This window comes from Peromyscus leucopus, chromosome 1 (genome assembly GCF_004664715.2).
Source record: "Peromyscus leucopus breed LL Stock chromosome 1, UCI_PerLeu_2.1, whole genome shotgun sequence".
Lineage (NCBI taxonomy): Eukaryota > Metazoa > Chordata > Mammalia > Rodentia > Cricetidae > Peromyscus > Peromyscus leucopus.
Genome location: NC_051063.1, coordinates 187,594,542 through 187,615,011, shown reverse-complemented (window position 1 = coordinate 187,615,011; position 20,470 = coordinate 187,594,542). Strand labels below are relative to the sequence as shown.

The window sequence follows — 20,470 nt, the reverse complement described above, 5'->3', positions numbered from 1 at the left end:
CTCAAGGGCTAAGTTTCAGGCAGGTCTTGATGATTTTACAGCTTCTGATTATATGTAGCTAACTGTATGGGCCTCAAATTTCCATGTAGGTCTGAGTCACTACCCTTCCAGTGCCAGGGTTTGGCATGCCCCCAGCCCCACATTAACCGGCTGCCCTATTCCTCAGACTGAGGCTAGTTTTCCAGCCCAGGCATCTTACCTGAAGGGCCCGTTTGTTTGCCTAGCAGGTGCTCCTGTTAGGGTCTGTAAGTCCTCACCAAATTGGTTTCAGGTATCTGCTCCTGCAGAAAAGCATCCTGGTATTTAGGGGGAGGGTGGGAGGTATCTAGGGGAAAGGTGAGCCAAGGCCCTTAAACTACCACGGAGGTAGAGTCCAAGCCACCTGGGAGATGCTTTTGGAATAGGCTGTAAGGTTCAGGTGATTGAGCAATCTTGGAACTCAGGCAGACCAGAAATGTTATCAGGCCAAGTCTTACAGGGGCCTAAATTCACCTGGCTGGCCTGACTGCCCCCTGGCTGCTAGCATTGTAGGTGCCATGATGGCTGGCCACAGGCTTTAGTTTTTTAATTTAAGTCTGCTCCTTTACAGGTTTCAATCTTTACCATATTAACACACCAGACCTGGGGTTACCATAGTTATAAGCGGTCCTGTAGGTACTGGAGTTAAAACCCAGGTTGTCTGAGCCTCTCCCATAGTGATTTGTTTTCAGACTGGGCCTTCATATAGTTCCCTGGTCTTGAGTGGCCGCCCTTTGCCTCCTAAGGGCATAAACTACCATGCACAGCACTTTCCAAACCCAAACGTTATTTTTTTAACCATGGGCCCGTCAAGCTCTATAGTGCCTGAGGACAGAGTACAGAGTCCAGGGTTCCATACATGCTAGGCAGCCAGTATGGAGCTGATCCATATGCCCAGCATGTTCTGAGGCCTCATTGTGCATAGTGGATATAACCAGTTCTAGAGTATCCTAGACCTGGCGTCTCTGGAACCTTGGATTTGCAGGCCAGCCCAGTTTGGGCCCTTAGCTTCTGGGGACAAGTGTATAGTTTCCCAGGTTGTAAGTACATTGTAAGTACAGGGAAGTATGGGCCACCCCTCCATCTGTAAGGATTCTGGAGTCATTGCTGTTTCTTAAATTGCTTCTGGAAAATTCACTTGCACTGTGCACAAATAATTCTGGGTCTTGGGCAGCAGAGGCAAGCAGAACTGAGTTTGAAGCCAGCCTGGTCTACAGAGAAGTTCCAGGACAACCAAAGCTACACAGAGAAGCCTCTCAACACACACCGGGCCAAACCCTCTCAGGGCATATTTTAATCTGTTGTAGTTCCATACTTTGGCCAGCAGGTGGGAGTCTTAGCTCAGTGGGGGAAATGTCCGGGACTCCCAGATTTTTTTTTTTCATTTCCCCACGTATTTTCTACTACCGCTCTTCAAACCTGCTAACCAGCCAGTCCACATCCTAAATGATGTGCATGGCGTCGGCATCCAAATCCAAAGAGCTTCGTCAGAGGTTGAGTGTTTATGATTTAAGCAGAAGGAACATTTTTGTCAACCTGCACTTTCTGGGCCTCCTTGCCCCAAGACAGTCTCATGGAGCCCCCTCTGGTTTCTGAGCACGACCTTGAATTTCCAATCCTCGACTCCACCTCACCATGTAGCAGAAGCTGTCCTTCAAAAGTTCTGCCTCTCAAGTGCTGGGTCACAGCTGTCTGAGGGATTCAAGGTCGTGATCGCTTCCATTGCGATCGCTTCCATTATGCTGCAGGAGGGCTCAGCACCCAATATCCAAGTACGGTTTTGTGACTCGAAGTGCTGCCAGCCTCTTGTGGGTCATTTTGTTCAGGTCCATTCCAAACAGCCTGGGGACAAAGCATGGGACTATCGTCACTACGGTGACTAAAAAGACAGCATCCTGGTAGCCTGCGTTTTTGGCTGATGGAAAGAGTAATTTTCCCTACTCCTTTCCAAACACCCTTTGGGCCTGGATTGAGTGCTTCCTGCTCTTGCACGGGGTCAGAGTTCAGTTCCACATACGACCATAACTCCAGCTCCAAGGGATCTGACATCCTTTTCTGGTCAGTATCACCAGAATGCATGTATATGCACGTACGTACATACACACACATCATTAACCATCAAAATCTCATTTATCTGGTTGCTTTTTCAACAGGGTTTCTCTATGTAGCCTTGGCTGTCCTGAAACTCACTCTGGAGACCAGGCTGGCCTGGAATTTAGAGCTACACCTGCCTCTGCCTCCCGAGTGTTGAGATTAAAGGTGTGCTCCACTAACAATGCAAATCCCCGCCCCCCCCCCTCCTTTGGTTTTTTCAAGACAGGGTTTCTTTATGTAGCTTTGGCACCTGTCCTGGATCTCTCTCTGTAGACCAGGCTGGCCTCAAACTCACAGAGATCCTCCTGCCTCTGCCTCTCCAGTGCTGGGATTAAAGGCTTGCACCAACCCCCAACCCCCACCCCCAGCCTCAATCCAAATCTTCGGGTATGGGCAACTGAGATGACTCAAGATAAAGTCTCTTGCTTGCCATGTTTGGTACCCAGAAAGCACTGATCTCAAGTTGGCCTCAGACTTGTACGAGTGCTGTGGAATTCAGGGATATAAGTGCAAAAAAGTTAAATCCTAGTAGCAGTGTTGGGACTTACAGCTCTCTGCAGGCTAGGCTAGGCTAGGCAGGCAGGCAGGCAGGCAGGCAGGCAGGCAGGCAGGCAGGCGTCACCTTCCTAGCTCACATTTTGAGATAGGGTCTCACGAAATTGCTCAGGCTGGCCTTGAACTTGGGATCCTCTTGCCTCAGCCTCCTGTGAAGCCAGGATTTTTTACTTGTTTTTGTTTTTACTTAATATTGTTTGTCAGGGTGTGCTTGTGGAAGCCAGAGATCAGCCTGTGTATGTTTTCCTTCCTACCCGACAAGGGTCCTGAGGGGTGAACTCTGGTCACTAAGCTTGGCCGTAAATGCCGAGCCAGCCCACCAGCCCTTTATTTCTGTTTTATGCATGAGTATTTTGCATACATGCATGACTGAACCTCGTATTGCAGTGCCAATGGAGGTCAGAAGAGGTTATTGGATCCCCTGGAACTGGAGTTGGATCCCCTGGAACTGGTTGTGAGCCACAGAGTAAGTTCTGGGAACTAGGTCTTCTGCAGGAGCAACAATTACTCTTAACCACAGAGCCATCTCTCTGGCCTCCTTACTCCCAATTTTTTGTTTGCTTGTTGGAGACTGAGTCTCTCTGCAGCCTTGGCTAGCCTGGAATTCTGAAGAGATCTACCTGCCTCTGCCTTCCAAGTGCTGGGATCAAATATGTTCCCAACCGCGATGGGCTCCTTACTCCCAGTTTTAAGTGTCTTCAGTCACTAATAAGAAACTCGGGACAATCCAACGTGTACTGTCATTTACGGAAGCAGAAACCATGGTGTGGAAAGCATGTCATGTGGGTAATAGAACTTCCAGGTTCCGGCTGAGACTGGCTTCATTCCTATTTAAAAGAATAGCAGACAAGGAAAGGTGTACTGCATGTGTTTACAATGGCAGCATTCAGGAGGCTGAGGCAGGAGGATGGAGAGTTTGAGGACTACCTGATGTGTCCAATTCCCAGCTAGTGTGCTTCGTAAGTTCTGGTCTCAGGCATTACACCCAGTACCAGGAGTGAAATAGCCTCACCTTTTATCTACCCCGTCTATTTTATTATTTATGTATGTGTATGTCTGTGTGAGAGTGCCCAGGATGGCTAGAAAAGGGAGTTGGATTCTGGGAGCTGGAATTACGGGTGGATGTGGCCACCTGACGTGGGTGCTGGGAATGGAATTCAGGTTCTCTGTAAGAGCAGCGAGTGCTTTCTCACTCCAGCATTATTTATCCAGTTTTCAATGCATTTCAGTTATTTAGTATTCCTCCTCCCAAACCTGAGCCCAGCGTTCCCGAATCCCCCGATTCTCCCCAAGCAATCAGGGTCCATCACTCACCACAGGACTCGAAGTTTGCAGCCTGGATGTCTCAGCCTCTTGCACAGCAGCCGGACACCTGTGTCCCCCAGGGCATTGTTGGTCAAATAAAGCTCATTTAGGGTCTGGTTGGCTCCTAGGATGGAAGAAAGGTCCTCACACGCTTTCGACGTGAGGCCACAGCTGTCCAGCCTACGGAAGACAAGCTGAAAGTGGATGAAGTGGGCTTTTCAGGGAAGTGGGCGGCAATTTTATGGGTGACCAGGTTTTTTGTGGTTTTTTTTTTTTTTGTTGTTGTTGTTTGTTTGTTTTTTGAGACAGTTTCTCTGTGAAACAGTCCTGGCTGTCATGGAACTCATTCTGTAGACCAGGCTGGTCTCGAACTCAGAGATCCACCTCTCTTTGCCTCCTGAGTGCTGGCATTAAAGGCGTGCACCACCACTGCCTGTCTGGTGACCCAGTTTAAAGGAAATAGTCATGAGCCCATCCAGTGGTTGCTGGACACATTCCTTAGTGAGTGGTGTAGCCTTTAGCAAATAGTCTCCTTACCATGCTCATGCTGGTAACCCTAACTAGCTTTACTTGGTGGGCAGAGGCAGTCAGATCTCTGAGTTCAGGGCTACACAGAATAACCATATGGGGTGAGGGGAGGACTTGGGGACAGAAAGATAAATAACAAGTTATAGTAAGGTGAGTTATTATAGACGGGATCCCCGTCACGGTTTGGAGTCAAGGATCATTGATTTCCTTTTGCAGTTAATTGGCTCCTCAGTTTTAGCCTGGAGCCAAATTTGGCCTCAAAGAGTAGAGATAGAGGGGGGGGCTCCAGCCCTGAACAGCTCTCTGTCTCCAGAGAGGCGCCTTCTCTAAACAAGTCTAATGCCTGCAGGATGTTAAGGATGTGGATTTGGAAGGCTAGATGTAGGGGCTCACACCTGTAATCCCAGCAGAGAGAGGCAGATCTCTGAGTTTCAGGCCAGCATGGAGTACAGAGTTCCAGGACAGCCAGGGCTACAGAGACCTTATTTCAGGAGGAGAAAAAAAAAAGTAAATTGGGACAGCAGCACTGCAGGGATTTCACCGTGAAGCAGAGTTAGCTTGAGAGTGGAGCCAGCCAGAATAGTACCACCGAAACCCAAAATCCCCAAAGCAGGAACTGGAGAGATGGCTCGGTGGTTAAGAACTGCTCTTCTAGAGGACCCAAGTTTCCGGCACCAGGCTGGTTGGTTCACAACAACCTGTAGCTGACACCCTGAGGGCTTCTGGTGGCATCTTCTGGCCTCTGTGGACACCAGCAGGTCCAAGTGCACATCCACATAGATGAAAAGATGCCCAAATCAAGCTGTGCCTGAAGCCTTTCAGTTACGCAAATTAATAAATGCCTCATTTTTTCTAGAAGTTTCTAAACACCACCAAAGTTTGTTACCTGTTTTTGTTTATTTATTTAGTTATTTATTTATTATGTTTACCGTGTGTGTTCTGCCTGCATGTATACCTGCACACCAGAAGAGAGCATCAGATCTCATTACATGCAGATGGTGAGCCACCATGTGGTTGCTGGGAATTGAACTCAGGACCTTGGGAAGAACTGCCAGTTCTCTTAACCTCTGAGCCATCTCTGCAGAGTTCTGCCCGCCTCAGTCTCTAGAGTGCTGAGATTAAAGGCGTGCACCACCACTGCCCAGCAAATATACTGTCTCCTATCCGAGTACTAACTAGGCCCGACACTGCTTAGCTCCTGAGATCAGATGAGATCAGTCGCATGCAGGATAGTATGGTCTTGAGGTTTATTTATATTTCAGGTATGTGGATGTTGTTCCCCACGGATGTGTTTGCACCATTTGCATGTAGTTCCCATAGATGCCAGAAGAGGGCATCAGATCCCCTGGAGCTGGAGTGGCAGGTGGTTGTAAACTGCCGTGTGTGTGTGTGTGTGTGTGTGTGTGTGTGTGTGTGTGTGTGTGCTGGGAGTGAACCTGGGTCTTAACCATGATCTTAACCACTGAGTCATCTCTCCAGCTCCTCTTAAATTTTTAAATTTAAATTCTTGTTCTGTATATGTACGTGTACATAGGAGCCATGGCTCAGGTCAGAGGACTTGATTCTTTCCACCTGAACTCTGCCTGGTTCTGGAGATCTAAGTCAAGTTGCTAATGGGCGGACTCCAAATTCGAGGCCAGTGTGGACTATATTGTAAGACCCTGTTTCAAAGCAGGAGGCTGGGGATACGCCAACACTTGTCCAGCATTTGTGAAACCTGAGTTCAGTCCCCTAGTTCTGTGGACAGAGACAAGCTGGCTGTCCGTGTATAACAATTCAAAGGAAGAACCTACGGGAGCAGTGCCTGATGGGAAACAGAAGCAATCTGGGCCCCTTAAGCACAGTGGTTGGGTCTATGCCTGGCACACTTAAAAAAGAAAAAGAAAAAAAGCCAGCTGTGGTAGTGCACACCTTTAATCCCAGCTCCCTAGAGGCAGAGGCCGGGAGATCTTTGAGTGTGAGTTCAGCCTGATCTACATAGTGAGTTCCATAATGAGTAGGGCTACATAGTAAGTCCGTCTCGAATAACAAATAAAATAATTTAAACCTTTATTTATTCACTTCTGATTCGCCTGCCTCCCCTCCTCCCCCCCTCCCCCCCAAACGCTGTCATCACTGGGTAGAAGCCATCAGGCCCAACTTTTTCAGTGCTGGGGATGGTACCCACAGCTAGCTTCCGTCTACTAGGCAGGGAATTTCTGAACGGACTCCCCTCCCCAGCCCACACGCTGCCTTTTCATCTACGTTTGCCTTTTCCAAAGGGTTTCGGGAAGCAGCACATGAACACAAAAGGAAAAGCTGTTCCCTCCATTAGCATCCTGCTCTACACCTGTCCCCTCTCCTCCCAAGGAAAGCACTCACCACAGCTTCTGGAGTCTGCAGGACGGGTGCCGCAGTCCTTCCCCCAGCAGCCACAGGCCCCTGTCTCCCAAGTCATTGAAGCTCAGGTCCAGCTCTCGGAGGCAAGTGTTGACCTGGAGCACACGGGCAAGCCCTGCGCATGCGTCTGCGCCCAGCCGGCAAATGCCCAACCTAGAAGGGATGGCCAAACCGAGTTTGCCCTATGCCTTTAGGTAATGTCACCGGGGCTGGGCTTAAGTGGCAAATTTGTATGCTGGGTGCAGGGGGATGGCTTTGTCCACCTTTGAGGAAGAAAGGGGGAGAAGGCAGAGAGGAAGACAGGACCAGAAGCAAGGGCCTAGGCAATTTTGATTGGCTGTAACTCCAGTCCCAGGCAATGGAAATCAGACTTCTGGCCTCTGTGGTTACCAGGCATGCACTCAGTCACAAGCATACATATAGGCAAAAAGCCGAATATATAGCACTTTTTACATTTAATGATGAAAGGCGAGAGGTGAGGGATGGATAGAGTACGTGCCTAACATACACAAAGCCCTAACACACAGGAAGTGTGTGTGTGTGTGTGTGTGTGTGTGTGTGTGTGTGTGTGTGTGTGTGTGTTCATCTGTACACATGCTGGCTTGCCACAATGCCGGTGAAGAGATCAGAAGACAACCTGTGGGAGTCCTCTTTTTCCACCTAGTAGGTCTCAGGATTTGAACTCAGGTCATTAGGCTTGCCAGCAAAACGCCTTTTCCCTCTGAGTCATATAGCCCTGGATATTCTGGAACACTCTGTGTAGACCAGGGTGATTTATTTATTTAGAGACAGGCTCTCACTATGTAGGCCAACATTCTGTGTAGACTGGGGCAATTTACTTATTTAGAAACAGGGTCTCACTACATAGCCCTGGCTGTCCTGGAACTCACTATAAAGACCAGGCTGGCCTGGAACTCAAAGACATTCACCTGCCTCTGCCTCCCAAGTGCTGGGATTAAAGGCATGCACTACCACGCTAGGCTAAGAACACACCTTAAAAAAAAAACAACCATGTATTTTTACTTTAATGTGTATGAGTATTTTGCCTACATGTACGTGCATCAGCGTGCATGCCTGGTGCCCTCCAAGGCCAGAAGAGGGTGTTAGATCTGGAACTGGAATTACAGGTGGTCAGTTATAGACAGCTGGTTGTGAGCCACAATGTGGGTGCTGGGAACAGAACCCAGGTCCTCTGTGAGAGCAACAAGGGCTATTAATTGCTGAGGCTTCTCTCAAGCCACGGTAGGTATTTTCATGATGGTTAATTGATGGCAGGAGCCCATTGTGGGTAGTCTACCCTAGGCCAGGAGGCCTGGGCTGTATAAAAACAGCCAGCAGAGCAAGCTAGAGGGAACCAGCCAGTAGACAGCGCTCTTCTGATTCTTTTTCTGCTTCAGGCTTCTGCCTTGGCTCCCCTCAGTGATAACCTGTGGGCTAAAATTAAACCTTGCCTCCCCAAGTTGCTTTTGGTCATGCTGTTTGTCACAGTAACAGAAAGCCAACTAGAGTAGAGGGTACACTCGCGTCAGTAGTATTTGTTCTGAGACCTGAAAGATGAGTCAATCTTCCCTAGAAACTGAATGGACAGCAGAGCAGAAGGGCATTGTCCCGGGATGTCAGTGACTTGGGTCAAGGCCCCGTGGCAGGAAATCTGGACAACAAGATTCCAGAGCTGGAGCTGGTGAAATGGGAGGCACCATGGCCTCTGTGAAGAGAAGACAGGGCAGGGATGCTGAATGGGGAATCCCACTCACCGGAGGGTCTGGAGTTTGCAGTCTGGGTGCCCGAGGCCCTTACACAGCAGAAGCACTCCGGGATCCCCAAGGTCATTCAGACCTAGGTCCAGCTCCATCAGGCTCTGGTTCATGCTGAGGCTGAAGGCCAGATCTTCACAGGCAGCCTGGCCCAGGTGGCAGATCTTCAGCCTGAGAAAGAGCCAGCTCAGTAAGCATGATGGACAGATTTCCTGGGGACTCTGAATCTGTCCTCTGCCCCTCTATCTTCAGAGGTCGGAGTTCTCAGCAAGCTGTGTGGCACACACCTGTAACACCCACCAGCACTTGGTAGACAGAGGCAGAAGGATGCTCCATTAGAGGCAAGCCTGGATATATAGTGAAGCTCTGGCTCAAAAAGCCAGGGGCTGTGGGTGTGGCTCAGAAGTAGGGTACTTGCCTGGTGAGTGCAAGGTCCTGGGTTTGATTCCCAGTACCTCCCCCACCCCCCCCCCCCAAAAAAAAAAACACACAAGGAAAACACAAAAAAACTGTTTAAGGCTTCTGGTGGTGGTACACATCTTTGATCCCAGCACCTGAGAGGCAGAGGCAGGTGGATCTCTGTGAGTTCAAGGCCAGCCTGGTCTACAGAGTGAATTTCAGAACATCCAGGACTATACAGAGAAACTCTATCTCAAAAAACAAAACAAACAAACAAAAAACAAAAAACAAACAAACAAAAACAAACAAAACACCCGTTCAAGATGTAAATATGATATTATGTATTGGATTACATAAATATATACATGATTTTCAAATTACACTTAAAATTATTTTCTGTGAGCTGGGCATGGTGGCAGCTTTAAGGCAGCATATACCTTTAATCCCAGCATTCAGGAGGCAGAGGCAGAAGGATCTCTGTGAGTTTAAGGCCAGCCTGGTCTATATATCAAATCCCTCATTAGTCAGAGATATACAATGAGACCCTGTCTCAAAAAATCCTCTGTGGGTGTACCTCGTGTGCATGCACACCATGTGCTCTTCACCACCAAGCCATCCCTCCAGCCCCTGTGGTCATTTTCGTGATGGTTAATTGATGCAGGTGTCCGCTGTGGGTAGAGTTCCAGGACAGCTTGCAAGAGTCCATCTCTCCTTCCACTGTGTGGGCCCCAGGCACTAAACTCAGATCGACAGGCTTAGCGACAGGTTCCTTTACCCACGGAACCATCTCACCAGCCCCTACAGTTATTATTTTTTTCCGTAAAGCTTCTTTTTATTGGCTAAACAAACAAAAATAAGACTGGCATGCATCTCAGGGCTTTAATCCTAGTACTTGAGGGTATGTATGTGCAGATTATTTTTTTCCTTCCTTCGTAATGATCCAGGGGGTTGAACTTTGTCATCAGCCTCGATGGCCAGTGCCTTCACCTGGTGAGACATCTTTCTGAGCCCTGATATCAAATATCCTTTTTGTTTTTATTTTTAAAATTATTATTTTATGGGGGTTGGAGAGATGGTTCAGCGGTTAAGAGTACCGGCTTCTCTTGCAGAGGACCTGGGTTCAATTCCCAGCACCTACATGGCTGTTCACAACTGTTGTGGAATATTAAAGATGTGTTACATTCTTTTATGCTGTGGAATATTTGTTCAATGATGCAAAGATGTGTTGCATTCTTTTATGTTGCATTTTTTTAACTCTGTGAAACTGTGTTACTTTGTCTAAGACACCTGATTGGTCTAATAAAGAGCTGAAGGCCAATAGCTAGGCAGGAGAGAGAATAAACAGAAGAGAGGACCCCAGGGGCCAGCCACCCAGCCAGCAGCAACAGAGAAAGAAGGAAAGAAAGAGATATAGACTAGAGAAAGGTAAACACCCAGAGGCAAAATGTAGGTGGGATAATTTAGGAAAAGCTGGCTAGAAATAAGCCAAGCTAAGGCTGGGCATTCATAAGTAAGGATAAGTATTTTTTTTTTTTTTTTTTAGGGGTTGGGGATTTAGCTCAGTGGTAGAGAACTTGCCTAGCAAGTGCAAGGCTCTGGGTTTGGTCCTCAGCTCCAGAAAAAATTAAAAAAATTAAAAGAAAAAAAAAAGAATAAGTATTCTAACTTGTTCTGTGTATTTATTTGAGAGCTGGGTGGTGGGCTCCCAAAGAGTAAAAAAACAACAACAAAAACAAGCAAACAAAAAACCCTAACTATACACAATTGTCTTCGACCAACTCCAGTTGCAGAGCACCCAGCACGCTCACACCATGCTCATGAAATAAAAATATGTAACATTTTACAAATTATGTTATGCCAATGAGTGCTTTGCCTGCATGTATGTCTGTGTACTACGTGAATGTCTGGTGGTTGTGGTGACCAGAAGAGAGTGTTGGATCCCCTGAGACTTTACAGACAGTTGTGACTGCCGAACCAAGGTCCTTTTGTAAGAGCAGCAAGTGCTCTTAGCCACCAAGCCATCTCTTCAGTTCCCTTTTATTTCATGTTTAAGATGCCAAGAGCATGTAGTGGCGGCACATGCCTTAATCCCTGTACTCTGGGAACAGAGGAAAGCGCATCTCTGAGTTCAAGGCCAGCCTGGTCTACAGAGTGAGTTCTAGGACAGCTAGGGTAGTTACATAGAAAAACTCTGCCTCAAAACAAAACAAAACAAAACAAAACACAGCTGGACAGATGGCTCAGAGGTTAAGAGCACTGACTGCTCTTCAAGAGGTCCTGAGTTCAATTCCCAACAACCACACGGTGGCTCACAACCATCTGTAATGAGATCTGGTGCCCTCTTCTGGCCTGCAGTCATACATGCTGTATACATAATAAATAAATCTTTAAAAACAAACAAACAAACAAAATGCCAAAGCCTGAAAACACCCCACTAGCAACAGTGTTACCTCAGCCTCCCAAATGCTGGGATTAAAGGCAGGTAACTGCATCACCTGAGGCATTTCTCTGCTTGGATTGCATACAGACCGACCTGCTCTTGGAGTCCGCTCCTGAAGAACTCACCACAAGGTGTGCAGCCTGCAGACTGGGTGTCTCAACCCTTGACACAGCAGCTTCAGTCCCAAGTCCTCCAAGGGGTTTCCTGTCAGGTCCAGCTCCACCAGATGTGAGTTGTTGCTGAGAACAGAGGCGATCGCTCCTCCAGCTGTGGCCTCCAGAAGACACTTCCTCAGCCTGGGAGACCGTGAAGAGGCTGCCATGTCCTGACCCATATGCCCTGTCCTCTTTAGTCACCTAACATGAATCTATGTGGTTTTTTTCTCTTTCCTATGTGGTTGGGTTTTTTGGTTTGTTTGTTTTGCTTTGTTTGGTACCACCAGGCTAGTGTGGAACTCGGAGATTCACCAGCCTCTGCCTCCCAAGTGCTGGGATTAAAGGTGTGCACCACCACACCTGCCTTCAAATGACTTTCAAAGGATCTGTTGGGTCTGGGTGTGATCATGCACCCCTTTAATCTCAGCACTGGGGAGGCAGAGCTCTGCACATCGATCTCTGTGAGTTCAAGGCCAGCCTGATCTACATAGCAAGTTCCAGGTTAGCAACAGCTACACAGTGAGACCCTGTCTCAAAAGACCAAGTCAAGTTTAGCAACAAAAATAAAAAAAAATCTATCTACCTTTTCTATTTTTTTTCTGTTCTTTTCTTTTTTAAATGAAGCTTTTGGGGATAGTGGGAAAAGGGGGACTGGGTTTTGATCTGTGCAAGTGATATACACACGGAAATATACGGAAGGCTCGGTGAGGTAACACACTACCAGCATGTATACAAATAAAAGGATGAGTTCAAGGCCAGCCTATTCTGCTTAGCAAGTTTGAGGTCCGCCTGGCCGACATGAGACCCCCCTGTCTTAATAACCTGAGACAGAGAGAGCAGGGATGTGGTGGGGGATGAGACACTGAATTCCAGAAATAGGTACAATTGGTATGCTAATATTATGCTAATAACAACAATGTGCTAATAGGATTTAAAGAGGAGGGGAGGAGGAAAAAGGGGAGGAAGAAGAGTGTGGGGGGCAGGCAGAACACCTCTGCCCAGTGCAGAACCACTCACTGGATCGTCTGCAGCCTACACCTGGGGTGCCTCAGGCCCTCGCAGAGCAGTTCCAGGCCTGGCACCCCAATGCTGTTGCCACTGAGGTCCAGCCTGGTTAAGTTCCTGTTGGCGATGAGAGCCGCTGCCAGGTCCTGGCAGGCTGATCCAGAGACCTGACACCTCTTCAGCCTGAGGTGAGAAGGAAGATGGAACCAAGTCATTACTTTGGTAGCTAGTGTGGGATCCTCTGCCTTACATTTCTGTCTCTGTCTGTCTCTCTGCCTCTGCCTCTGTGTGTCTGAGTCTCTGTGTCTCTGTCTCTCCCTGTTTCTGTCTCTCTCAGCTTTTAGATTTTTGAGACAAGGTTTCTCTATGTAGCCCTGGCTGTCCTGGAACTGGCTCAGTAGACCAGGCTGACCTCGAACTCACAGATGCATCTGCCTCTGAGTGCTGGGATTAAATCTGTGCACCACCATACCTGGGTTGTTCCTCCCCCTTTTATCTGATATAAAATAAAGGAGAAGTTCCTAGCTCAGTGGCAGAGCCCTTGAGTTGCACATTTCTAGTCCTGGGTTTCTATCCTCAGGACAAAGAAAAATAAATAAATAATTAGGGCTGGAGAGATGGCTCAGAGGTTAAGAGCGCTGGCTTCTTAACCTGAGTTGAGGTCCTGAGCTCAGGTCCTAGGAACCATGTGGTGGCTCATTAACTATAATAAGATCTGATGCCCTCTTCTGGCGTGTAGGCAAACATGCAGACAGAAATATATATATATAATATATATTTATAAAAAAAATATCATATATATAATATATATATAATATATAATAAACCTTTAAAGAAGGAAAGAAAATAAAGGAGACGGCTGTTAAAGCTTGGGTGGTAGTGGTGTAGTATGGGATTTTTCCTTCCAGATCAGCCAAGGCTACAGTGAGACTCTGTCTTAAAAAAAAAACAAAGAAAAAAAAAAAAAACAATTATAACAATGTTATGGGGGCCTAGATAGATAGTACAGTGGGTAAACTGAAGACCTGAGTTCTATCCTCAGCACCCAAGGAAAAAAAAATCAGGGTGTTGCTCAGTGGTAGAGCTTCTGCTTAGACCCCTCCAGTGAGGGGCTGGGGGTGCAGCTCAGTGGTAGAGCTCCTGCCTAGCACCTAGGAGGCAGAGGCAAGTGGATTCCAGGGGTAAGCTCCAGGTTCAGCTTCAGAGCTTGCTTCAAAATGTAAGGTTGTGGGGCAGGAGAGAGAGCTCAGTGGTTAGCAGCATGTATTGCTCTTGCAGAGGACCCATGTCAGGCAGCTCATACCTGCCTATAACTCTAGTTCCAGGTGATCTAATACCCCTCTGTCCTCCTCATATGCAGACATACGCATTAATAATAATAATAAATGTTAGCATTCAGGCATCGGTACTGACCTGCCCTTAGGGTCCTGATAGGATACATCCTCAGCTGCAGCCACTAAGAACACCTCTGTGTACTGTGCATTTGCTACATTCCCTTATAAAGGGCAGGCCCTGCCTGGCTCTCATCTCTTTCTCTTCCGTCGCTTTTGTCCCCATGGACCAGTCTCTACCCGCTTCTCTGCCTCTTCTCTCTCCCCTCCCCTCAATAAACTTCCCATGTGGGCCGTGTTATATCGCGTGACTCCTTGCCGCTTTAAAAATTCCAGAACAACAACAACAATAATAAAAATAAATGTTTTTAAAAATGCTATAATCTAGGCACTGGTGGCACACACCTTTAATCCCAGCACTGGGGAAGCAGAAGCAGGTGGATCTCTGGGTTCCAGGCCAGTCTGGTCTACAGAGTGAGTTCCAGGACTGTTACATAGAGAAACCCTGTCTCAAAACAAACAAAAGTGGGCGAGAGATGCTCAGAGTTAGGACACTGGCTGTTCTTCCAGAGTCCTGAGTTCAATTCCAGCAACCACACAGTGCTCACAACCATCTACAATGAGATCTGCGCCCCTTCTGCCTGCAGAGAAACACTCAGTATACATAATAAATAAATCTTTAAAAAAACAAAAACAAAGCGCGTGTGCGCACGCCTTTAATCCCAGCACTCGGGAGCAGAGGCAGGCGGATCTCCGTGAGTTCGAGGCCAGCCTTGGCTACCAAGTGAGCTCCAGGAAAGGCACAAAGCTACACAGAGAAACCCTGTCTCGAAAAACCAAAAAAAAAAAAAAACAAAGCAAACAAACAAAAAAGTGGAAGGAGAGGCTGCCCATTGTAGTAAACTGCCACAGGAGCCATGGCACACAGATTCACCACCCTGTGTGTCCTTGGATGAGCCTCATGGGAGCAGGTGGCGGGGACCACGAGAATCATGTTGCCAAGGCTGAGACTCACCTCAGGTTTTGAATCTTGCAGTTGGCATGTCTGAGGCCCTGGCAGAGCAGCCGCACACCCCGGCTGCTCAAGGCGTTGCGGTACAAGGCCAGCTCGATCAGGTTTGGGTTGGTGCAGACAGCTGCTGAGAGATGTGCACTGTAGACATCAGGAAGTGTGTTCCTCTCCTGTCTGAGTGAAGGCCGACGTGTAGTTTAGTAGTCCACATAATCATTATGGGTGACACAGAGATTTCATTCAACAGCTCAGGAAGCATCTTGGCCTTTGATAGACTATTTCTTTCCTCTTTGCTATTTTCAGGCTTATCTCAAACTCCAACAGTCTTAGATTATTCTTTAGTGTGTGTGTGGCCGGGGGTTGGGATGTGGGTGGGTTCTCATGTAGTCCAGGCTGGTCCTGAACTTGTTGTGTACCTGAGGATGACCTTGAACTCCAGATCCTCTGTCCTTTACCTACCAATTGCTGAGATTAAAGCCATATGAAGTATCGTGCTTGATTTCAGAGAGGCAGTTCTTTCATTTTATTTATCTATTTTGTCTTCCTTCCTTCTTTCCTTCCTTCCTAACTTCATTATTTTTGTTTTGTTTTGTTTTGTTTTGAGACAGGGTCTCACTATGTAGCTCTAACTGTCCTGAAACTCACTATGTAGACCAGGTTGGCCTTGAACTCACAGAGAGAGAGAAATCCCCTTGCCTCTGCCTCCTGAGTGCTGGGAATAAAGACTATGCCACCTATCTTGTTTTGGCTTTCAAGACAGGATTTCTTTGTGATATGTGTCCTCTCTCTGTAGATGACTGTCACTGAGAAGCTGCCTTTGCCTCTGGAGTGCTAGGATTAAAGGCACGCACCACCATGCCTTGCTAAAAGGTTTTTTTTTTTTTTTTTGGTTTTTCGAACAGGTTCTCTTGTAGCTTTGCGCTTTCTGGACTCACTTTGAGACCAGGATGCTGAACTCCAGAGATCCGCCTGGCTTGCTGAGGCGATTAAAGGCGAGCGCACCACCACGCCCTGCGCTAAAAGGTTTTTAGTAACAGATTCTCCCTATCATGAGCCCCAGCTTAGTACCAGTGAATATTGCTTAAGGGTATGTAGGTCCCAGCTCTTGCACTATTGGTCTTTTATGTTTTTGTAGGGACAACCCTGCATGTTTGGGGGACCACCTTGTATGAACCCACTAGGTATTTAAGGGGCCATCTTAAATTTGTCAGGAACCACCACCATAAGGCAGGCTGCCTGTGTGGGCAGATTCGAAGCATCTCCCACCTCTTACCACTAGATGTCAGTAGTATCACCCGGCTTCCCGGTGTGACAACCAAAACAATCCCACAGATTTCCTGGATGTCAGTCTGAGGGCTTGGGTGAGAGGCAACGAAATCCTTGGCTGGTGGTCGTGGTGACTCGCACTTGTAATTCCGACATCCGAGAGGCTGAGGCAGGAGGACTGACAGAATAAGACCCGGTCAAAACAAGCTGGGCATTGTGGTGAATGCCTGTAATTCTAGAGCTTGGGAGGTGGAGGCTAGAAGATCAGGGGTTCAGCATCAACCTCTGCTACATGCTGAGTTGTTGACCAACTTGGGCTACATGAGACTCAAAAAAAAAAAAAAAAAAAAAAGTAGGGCCAATGAGATAGCTCAGCATGTAAAAAAAAGTTTGCTACAGCCGGGCGGTGGTGGCGCACACCTTTAGTCCCAGCACTCAGGAGGCAGAAGCAGGCAGATCTCCGTGAGTTCGAGGCCAGCCTGGGCTACAGAGTGAGTTCCAGGAAAGGTTCAAAGCTACAGAGAAACTCTGTCTTGAAAAACAAAAACAAACAATAAAAGTTTGCTACATAAGCCTGACACTTGAATTATGAATCTCCAGAATCCACCTGAGCAGAGACCTGCTTCCAAAAGCTGTTTTCTGACCTTTACACCTGCATTTAAGACAGACAGACAGACAGACACACACACACACACACACACACACACACACAGAGGATGCAGAAAGAGACAGAGCCTGCCAGGCGGTGGTGGTGCACACCTTTGATCGCAGCACTCTGGAAGCAGAGCCAGGTGGATCTCTGTGAGGTTGCGGCCAGCCTGGGCTACAGAGTGAGTTCCAGGACAGGCTCCAAAGCTACACAGAGAAACCCTGTCTCAAAAAACAAAAAACCAAAAAAAAAAAAAAAAAAGAAAGAAAGAAAGAAAGAGACAGAGCTTGTAGGTGGTGGCACACACCTTTGATCCCAGCACTCAGCAGAGGCAGAGGCAGGTAGATCTCTTGAGTTGGAGGCCAGCCTGCTTTACAGAGTGAATTCCAGGACCACCATGACTACACAGAAAAGTCCTGCCTTGAAAGAGAGAGAGAGAGAGAGAGAGAGAGAGAAACATGGCGACACACACATGGCATGGACCACATGGTGACCATTGCTGCCTGGCAGAGTTCCAGCATCTCAACATTGCAGACCACAACTCTCCACCACCTTTTAATTTTCTATTTAATAGCTCTCACTATGTGTTATGGAGTTTCCTTATGCCTTTTCCTTTGGGAATTTTGTCTGAGCTTTGGTATAGGATGAGACTATCTACAATGGCAGTCTCTTTAAACAAAATAATTCTTTGGAGAAAATCCCCACCACTGTGGAACTATCTAGTCTGATAACTGGCCTACTCCCCATACAGGACTTCCCATTGTGCCCCTCCACTCCTAATCACAGCAGGAATAGAGAAGTTAAAGATTTACTGACTGCACCTATCTGATCCCAGGGTAGAAAAAACATACATCAGAGAGAAACAATGGCCCCAGCCCCAGAGCCTGAGGCCATTAAGGGCAAAGGCTCAGTTAATAAGTATAGAGTAGTATCTATGATCAGAGACTTACTGGATGAATGGCAAGATCTGGTCTGCCCCACGGGGAGCAGATTCCACTAAGAAGTTAGACTGGGGGCTGGAGAGATGGTTCAGCAATTAAGAGCACTGGCTGTTCTTCCAGAGGACGTGGATTCAATTCCCAGCCACCACATGGCAGCCTGTCACTCGAGTTCCAGGGGATCCAACACCCTCACGCAGACATACATGCAGGCAAAACACCAATGTACATAAAGTAAAAAATAAATAAATCAGTTTAAAAAAAATAAGAAGTTAGACTGGCTTGATCTCCCTCTGCCATATACAGAACATACGGAGCAAGGTAACAGGACCTGCTTAAGAGGGAAACAAGCCCATATTGTAAGACTACAGCACAAAGGAATGCAACTAGGAAACAGCCAGCCCAATGTTTGCCATGCTACACGGTACAAACACTACACCATGCCCCTATATTTCAATAAATGGGCAGCCATCCTGATTCACCCTCGGATCATGCCAGTCTCCTTCCCTGTCCAGCTCCATACATCCTCTTTGGGACCTGAATCCCACCGGAGCTGGACTCTGGCACACACACACACACACACACACACACACACACACACACACGATACACACATAGAGAGAGACACAGAGACACACACAAAGAGAAAGAGACACACATAGATACTAAAAATGTATAAAATAGAATTTAAGGGTTGGCAGGATGGCTCAGTGGATAAAGGCGCTTGCGCCAAGCCATATGACCTGAGTTCAATCCCTGAGACCCACCAGCAAATGGAGAGAACTGAGCCCCAAAAGTTGTCCTCTAACCTGAACCCACATCCTATGACACTGCACTTAAATACATATAGAGACACATACAAAATAAATAAATGTTACAAAAGTGTGTTTTTTTTTTTTTTTTTTTTTTTTGTTTTTGTTTTCTGAGACAAGGTTTCTCTGTGTAGCTTTGCCCCTTTCCTGGAACTCACTTTGGAGACCAAACTGGCCTCAAACTCACAGAGATCCGCCTGCCTCTGCCTCCTGTAATAAAAGTTTTTAAATAAAAAACTAAAAATTTCCAAATCACTGAGAGATGGATGGCTCAGTGCTTTAAGAACTCTTCTAGGGGCTGGAGAGATGGCTCAGAGGTTAAGAGCCCTGACTGCTCTTCCAGAGGTCCTGAGTTCAATTCCCAGCAACTACATGGTGGCTCACAACCATCCGTAATGAGATCTGGTGCCCTCTTCTGGCCTGCAGGGATACATGCAGACAGAACACTATACAAAATAAATATATCTTACTGTAGGCATATGCACTCATATGCACATACCTAGACTCAGATACACACACACACAATTAAAAATAAAATAAAGGCTGGAGAGGTGGCTCCGTGGTTTAGGAGGGCTGACTGCTCTTCCACAGACCCAAGTTCAGTTTCCAGCACCCACGCAAAGTGGCTCATAATGACTCCAACTCTCGGGGATCTGGTGCCCTCTTCTGGTTTCCTTCGGTACCTACATAGACATCACACACACACACACACACACACACACACACACACACACACAAATAGAAATGGGCAGGCAGTGGTGGCACATGCCTTTAATCCCAGCACCCGGGGGGGGCAGAGGCAGATGGATACTTGGTCTACAGAGGGAGTTACAGGACAACCAAGGCTGTCTTCTTGCCTCAAAAAATAAAAAAAATGGTTTAAAAAATCCTTTTATTCATTTTTATTTTTTAGCGTATTGGTGTTTTGCCTGCATGTATGCCTGTGTGAGGATGTTGAATCCTGGAGTGACAGACAGCTGTGAGCTGCTATATGGGTGCTGGGAATTGAAATTGGGTCCTCTGGAAGAGTAGTCAGTGCTCTTAACTGCTGACCCATCTCTCCGGCTCCCCAAATGATTGATTTTGTTGTTGTTGTTTTCCGAGACAGGGTTCCTCTGTGTAAGAGCCTTGGCTGTCCTGAAACTCTCTTTAAAGACCAGGCTGGCCTTGAACTCACAAGGTCTGCCTCTTAAGTGCTGAGATTAAAGGCACATGCCATCATGCCTAATAAAATCTTTTTTTAAAAAATCCCCAAGCAAAACAAAAGCTCCTGCCCCTCGCCAGATCGCCGGTCCAAGGCATGAAATCAGAACACTCTTCCCCAAGGGTACTTACAAGGGTTCGGACAGAGGCCGGCCTCCTGAAGGTGCCGCCGGGCCATCCTCTGTGCCTGGACTGTAGGTACTCGCATACAAATGAATCACCACGGCGCTCCTGCAGTACCTCACGCAAAAGGAGCATACCACGTGCTCCATCTTGGTCGCGATGTTGCTGACTACCACCACTTCAAAGTGGCTCAGGGCCTGCTGGATGAAGTCTTCCTCCTGGATCTCATACAAGCAGCTGAGGAGCTCCAGGGAGCCACGCTGCAGGGTGGATCCTTCACTGTGAGCTTTGTCTCGGATCCACGCCAACACTTCCTCCTTGACCTGAGGGGAGATGGTCCAGCCCAGATTCTCCTCCAGGTAACATCTCATCTCCTCATTGAGGAGGCCGAACAGGAAGCGGACGGTGAGAGCCAAGAAGTTCCTTTCCGAGAAGCCGTACTCAACCAACGCTCTCCTCACTGTCTCTCTGCCATGCAGGGCACAGTACATGGCTGCGAAGAAT

General features: G+C 47.5%; 1 protein-coding gene across 2 annotated transcripts; it reads right to left on the bottom strand.

The window, feature by feature from the left end:
• Window positions 1-284: 284 nt before the first annotated feature.
• Window positions 285-20,464, bottom strand: Nlrp12 (NLR family pyrin domain containing 12). 2 transcript variants are annotated; one of them, XM_028863506.2, is made up of 8 exons: window positions 19,976-20,464; window positions 14,979-15,149; window positions 12,645-12,815; window positions 11,598-11,768; window positions 8,634-8,804; window positions 6,862-7,032; window positions 3,982-4,152; window positions 285-1,860 (listed from the first exon to the last, which is right to left on the bottom strand). In XM_028863506.2, exons 1-8 carry the CDS (start codon window positions 20,455-20,457, stop codon window positions 1,773-1,775), a joined length of 1,596 nt encoding a protein of 531 aa, XP_028719339.2. In that variant the 5' UTR covers window positions 20,458-20,464; the 3' UTR covers window positions 285-1,772. The 2 variants fall into 2 exon arrangements, with proteins under 2 accessions (XP_028719339.2, XP_037058127.1); XM_037202232.1 differs by lacking the exon at window positions 285-1,860 and having other exon boundaries at window positions 4,012-4,166.
• Between the last annotated feature and the right edge of the window lie 6 nt (window positions 20,465-20,470).

Coding starts and splice junctions, on each gene's coding strand:
- Nlrp12 (XM_028863506.2), bottom strand. CDS start 20,457: ATGTACTGTGCCCTGCATGGCAGAGAGACAGTGAGGAGAGCGTTGGTT. Junction 11,769..12,644: donor TGTAGGCTGCAGACGATCCA/GTGAGTGGTTCT, acceptor ACGGTCTCCCAG/GCTGAGGAAGTGTCTTCTGG. Junction 8,805..11,597: donor TGCAGGCTGCACACCTTGTG/GTGAGTTCTTCA, acceptor GCTCTTTCTCAG/GCTGAAGATCTGCCACCTGG.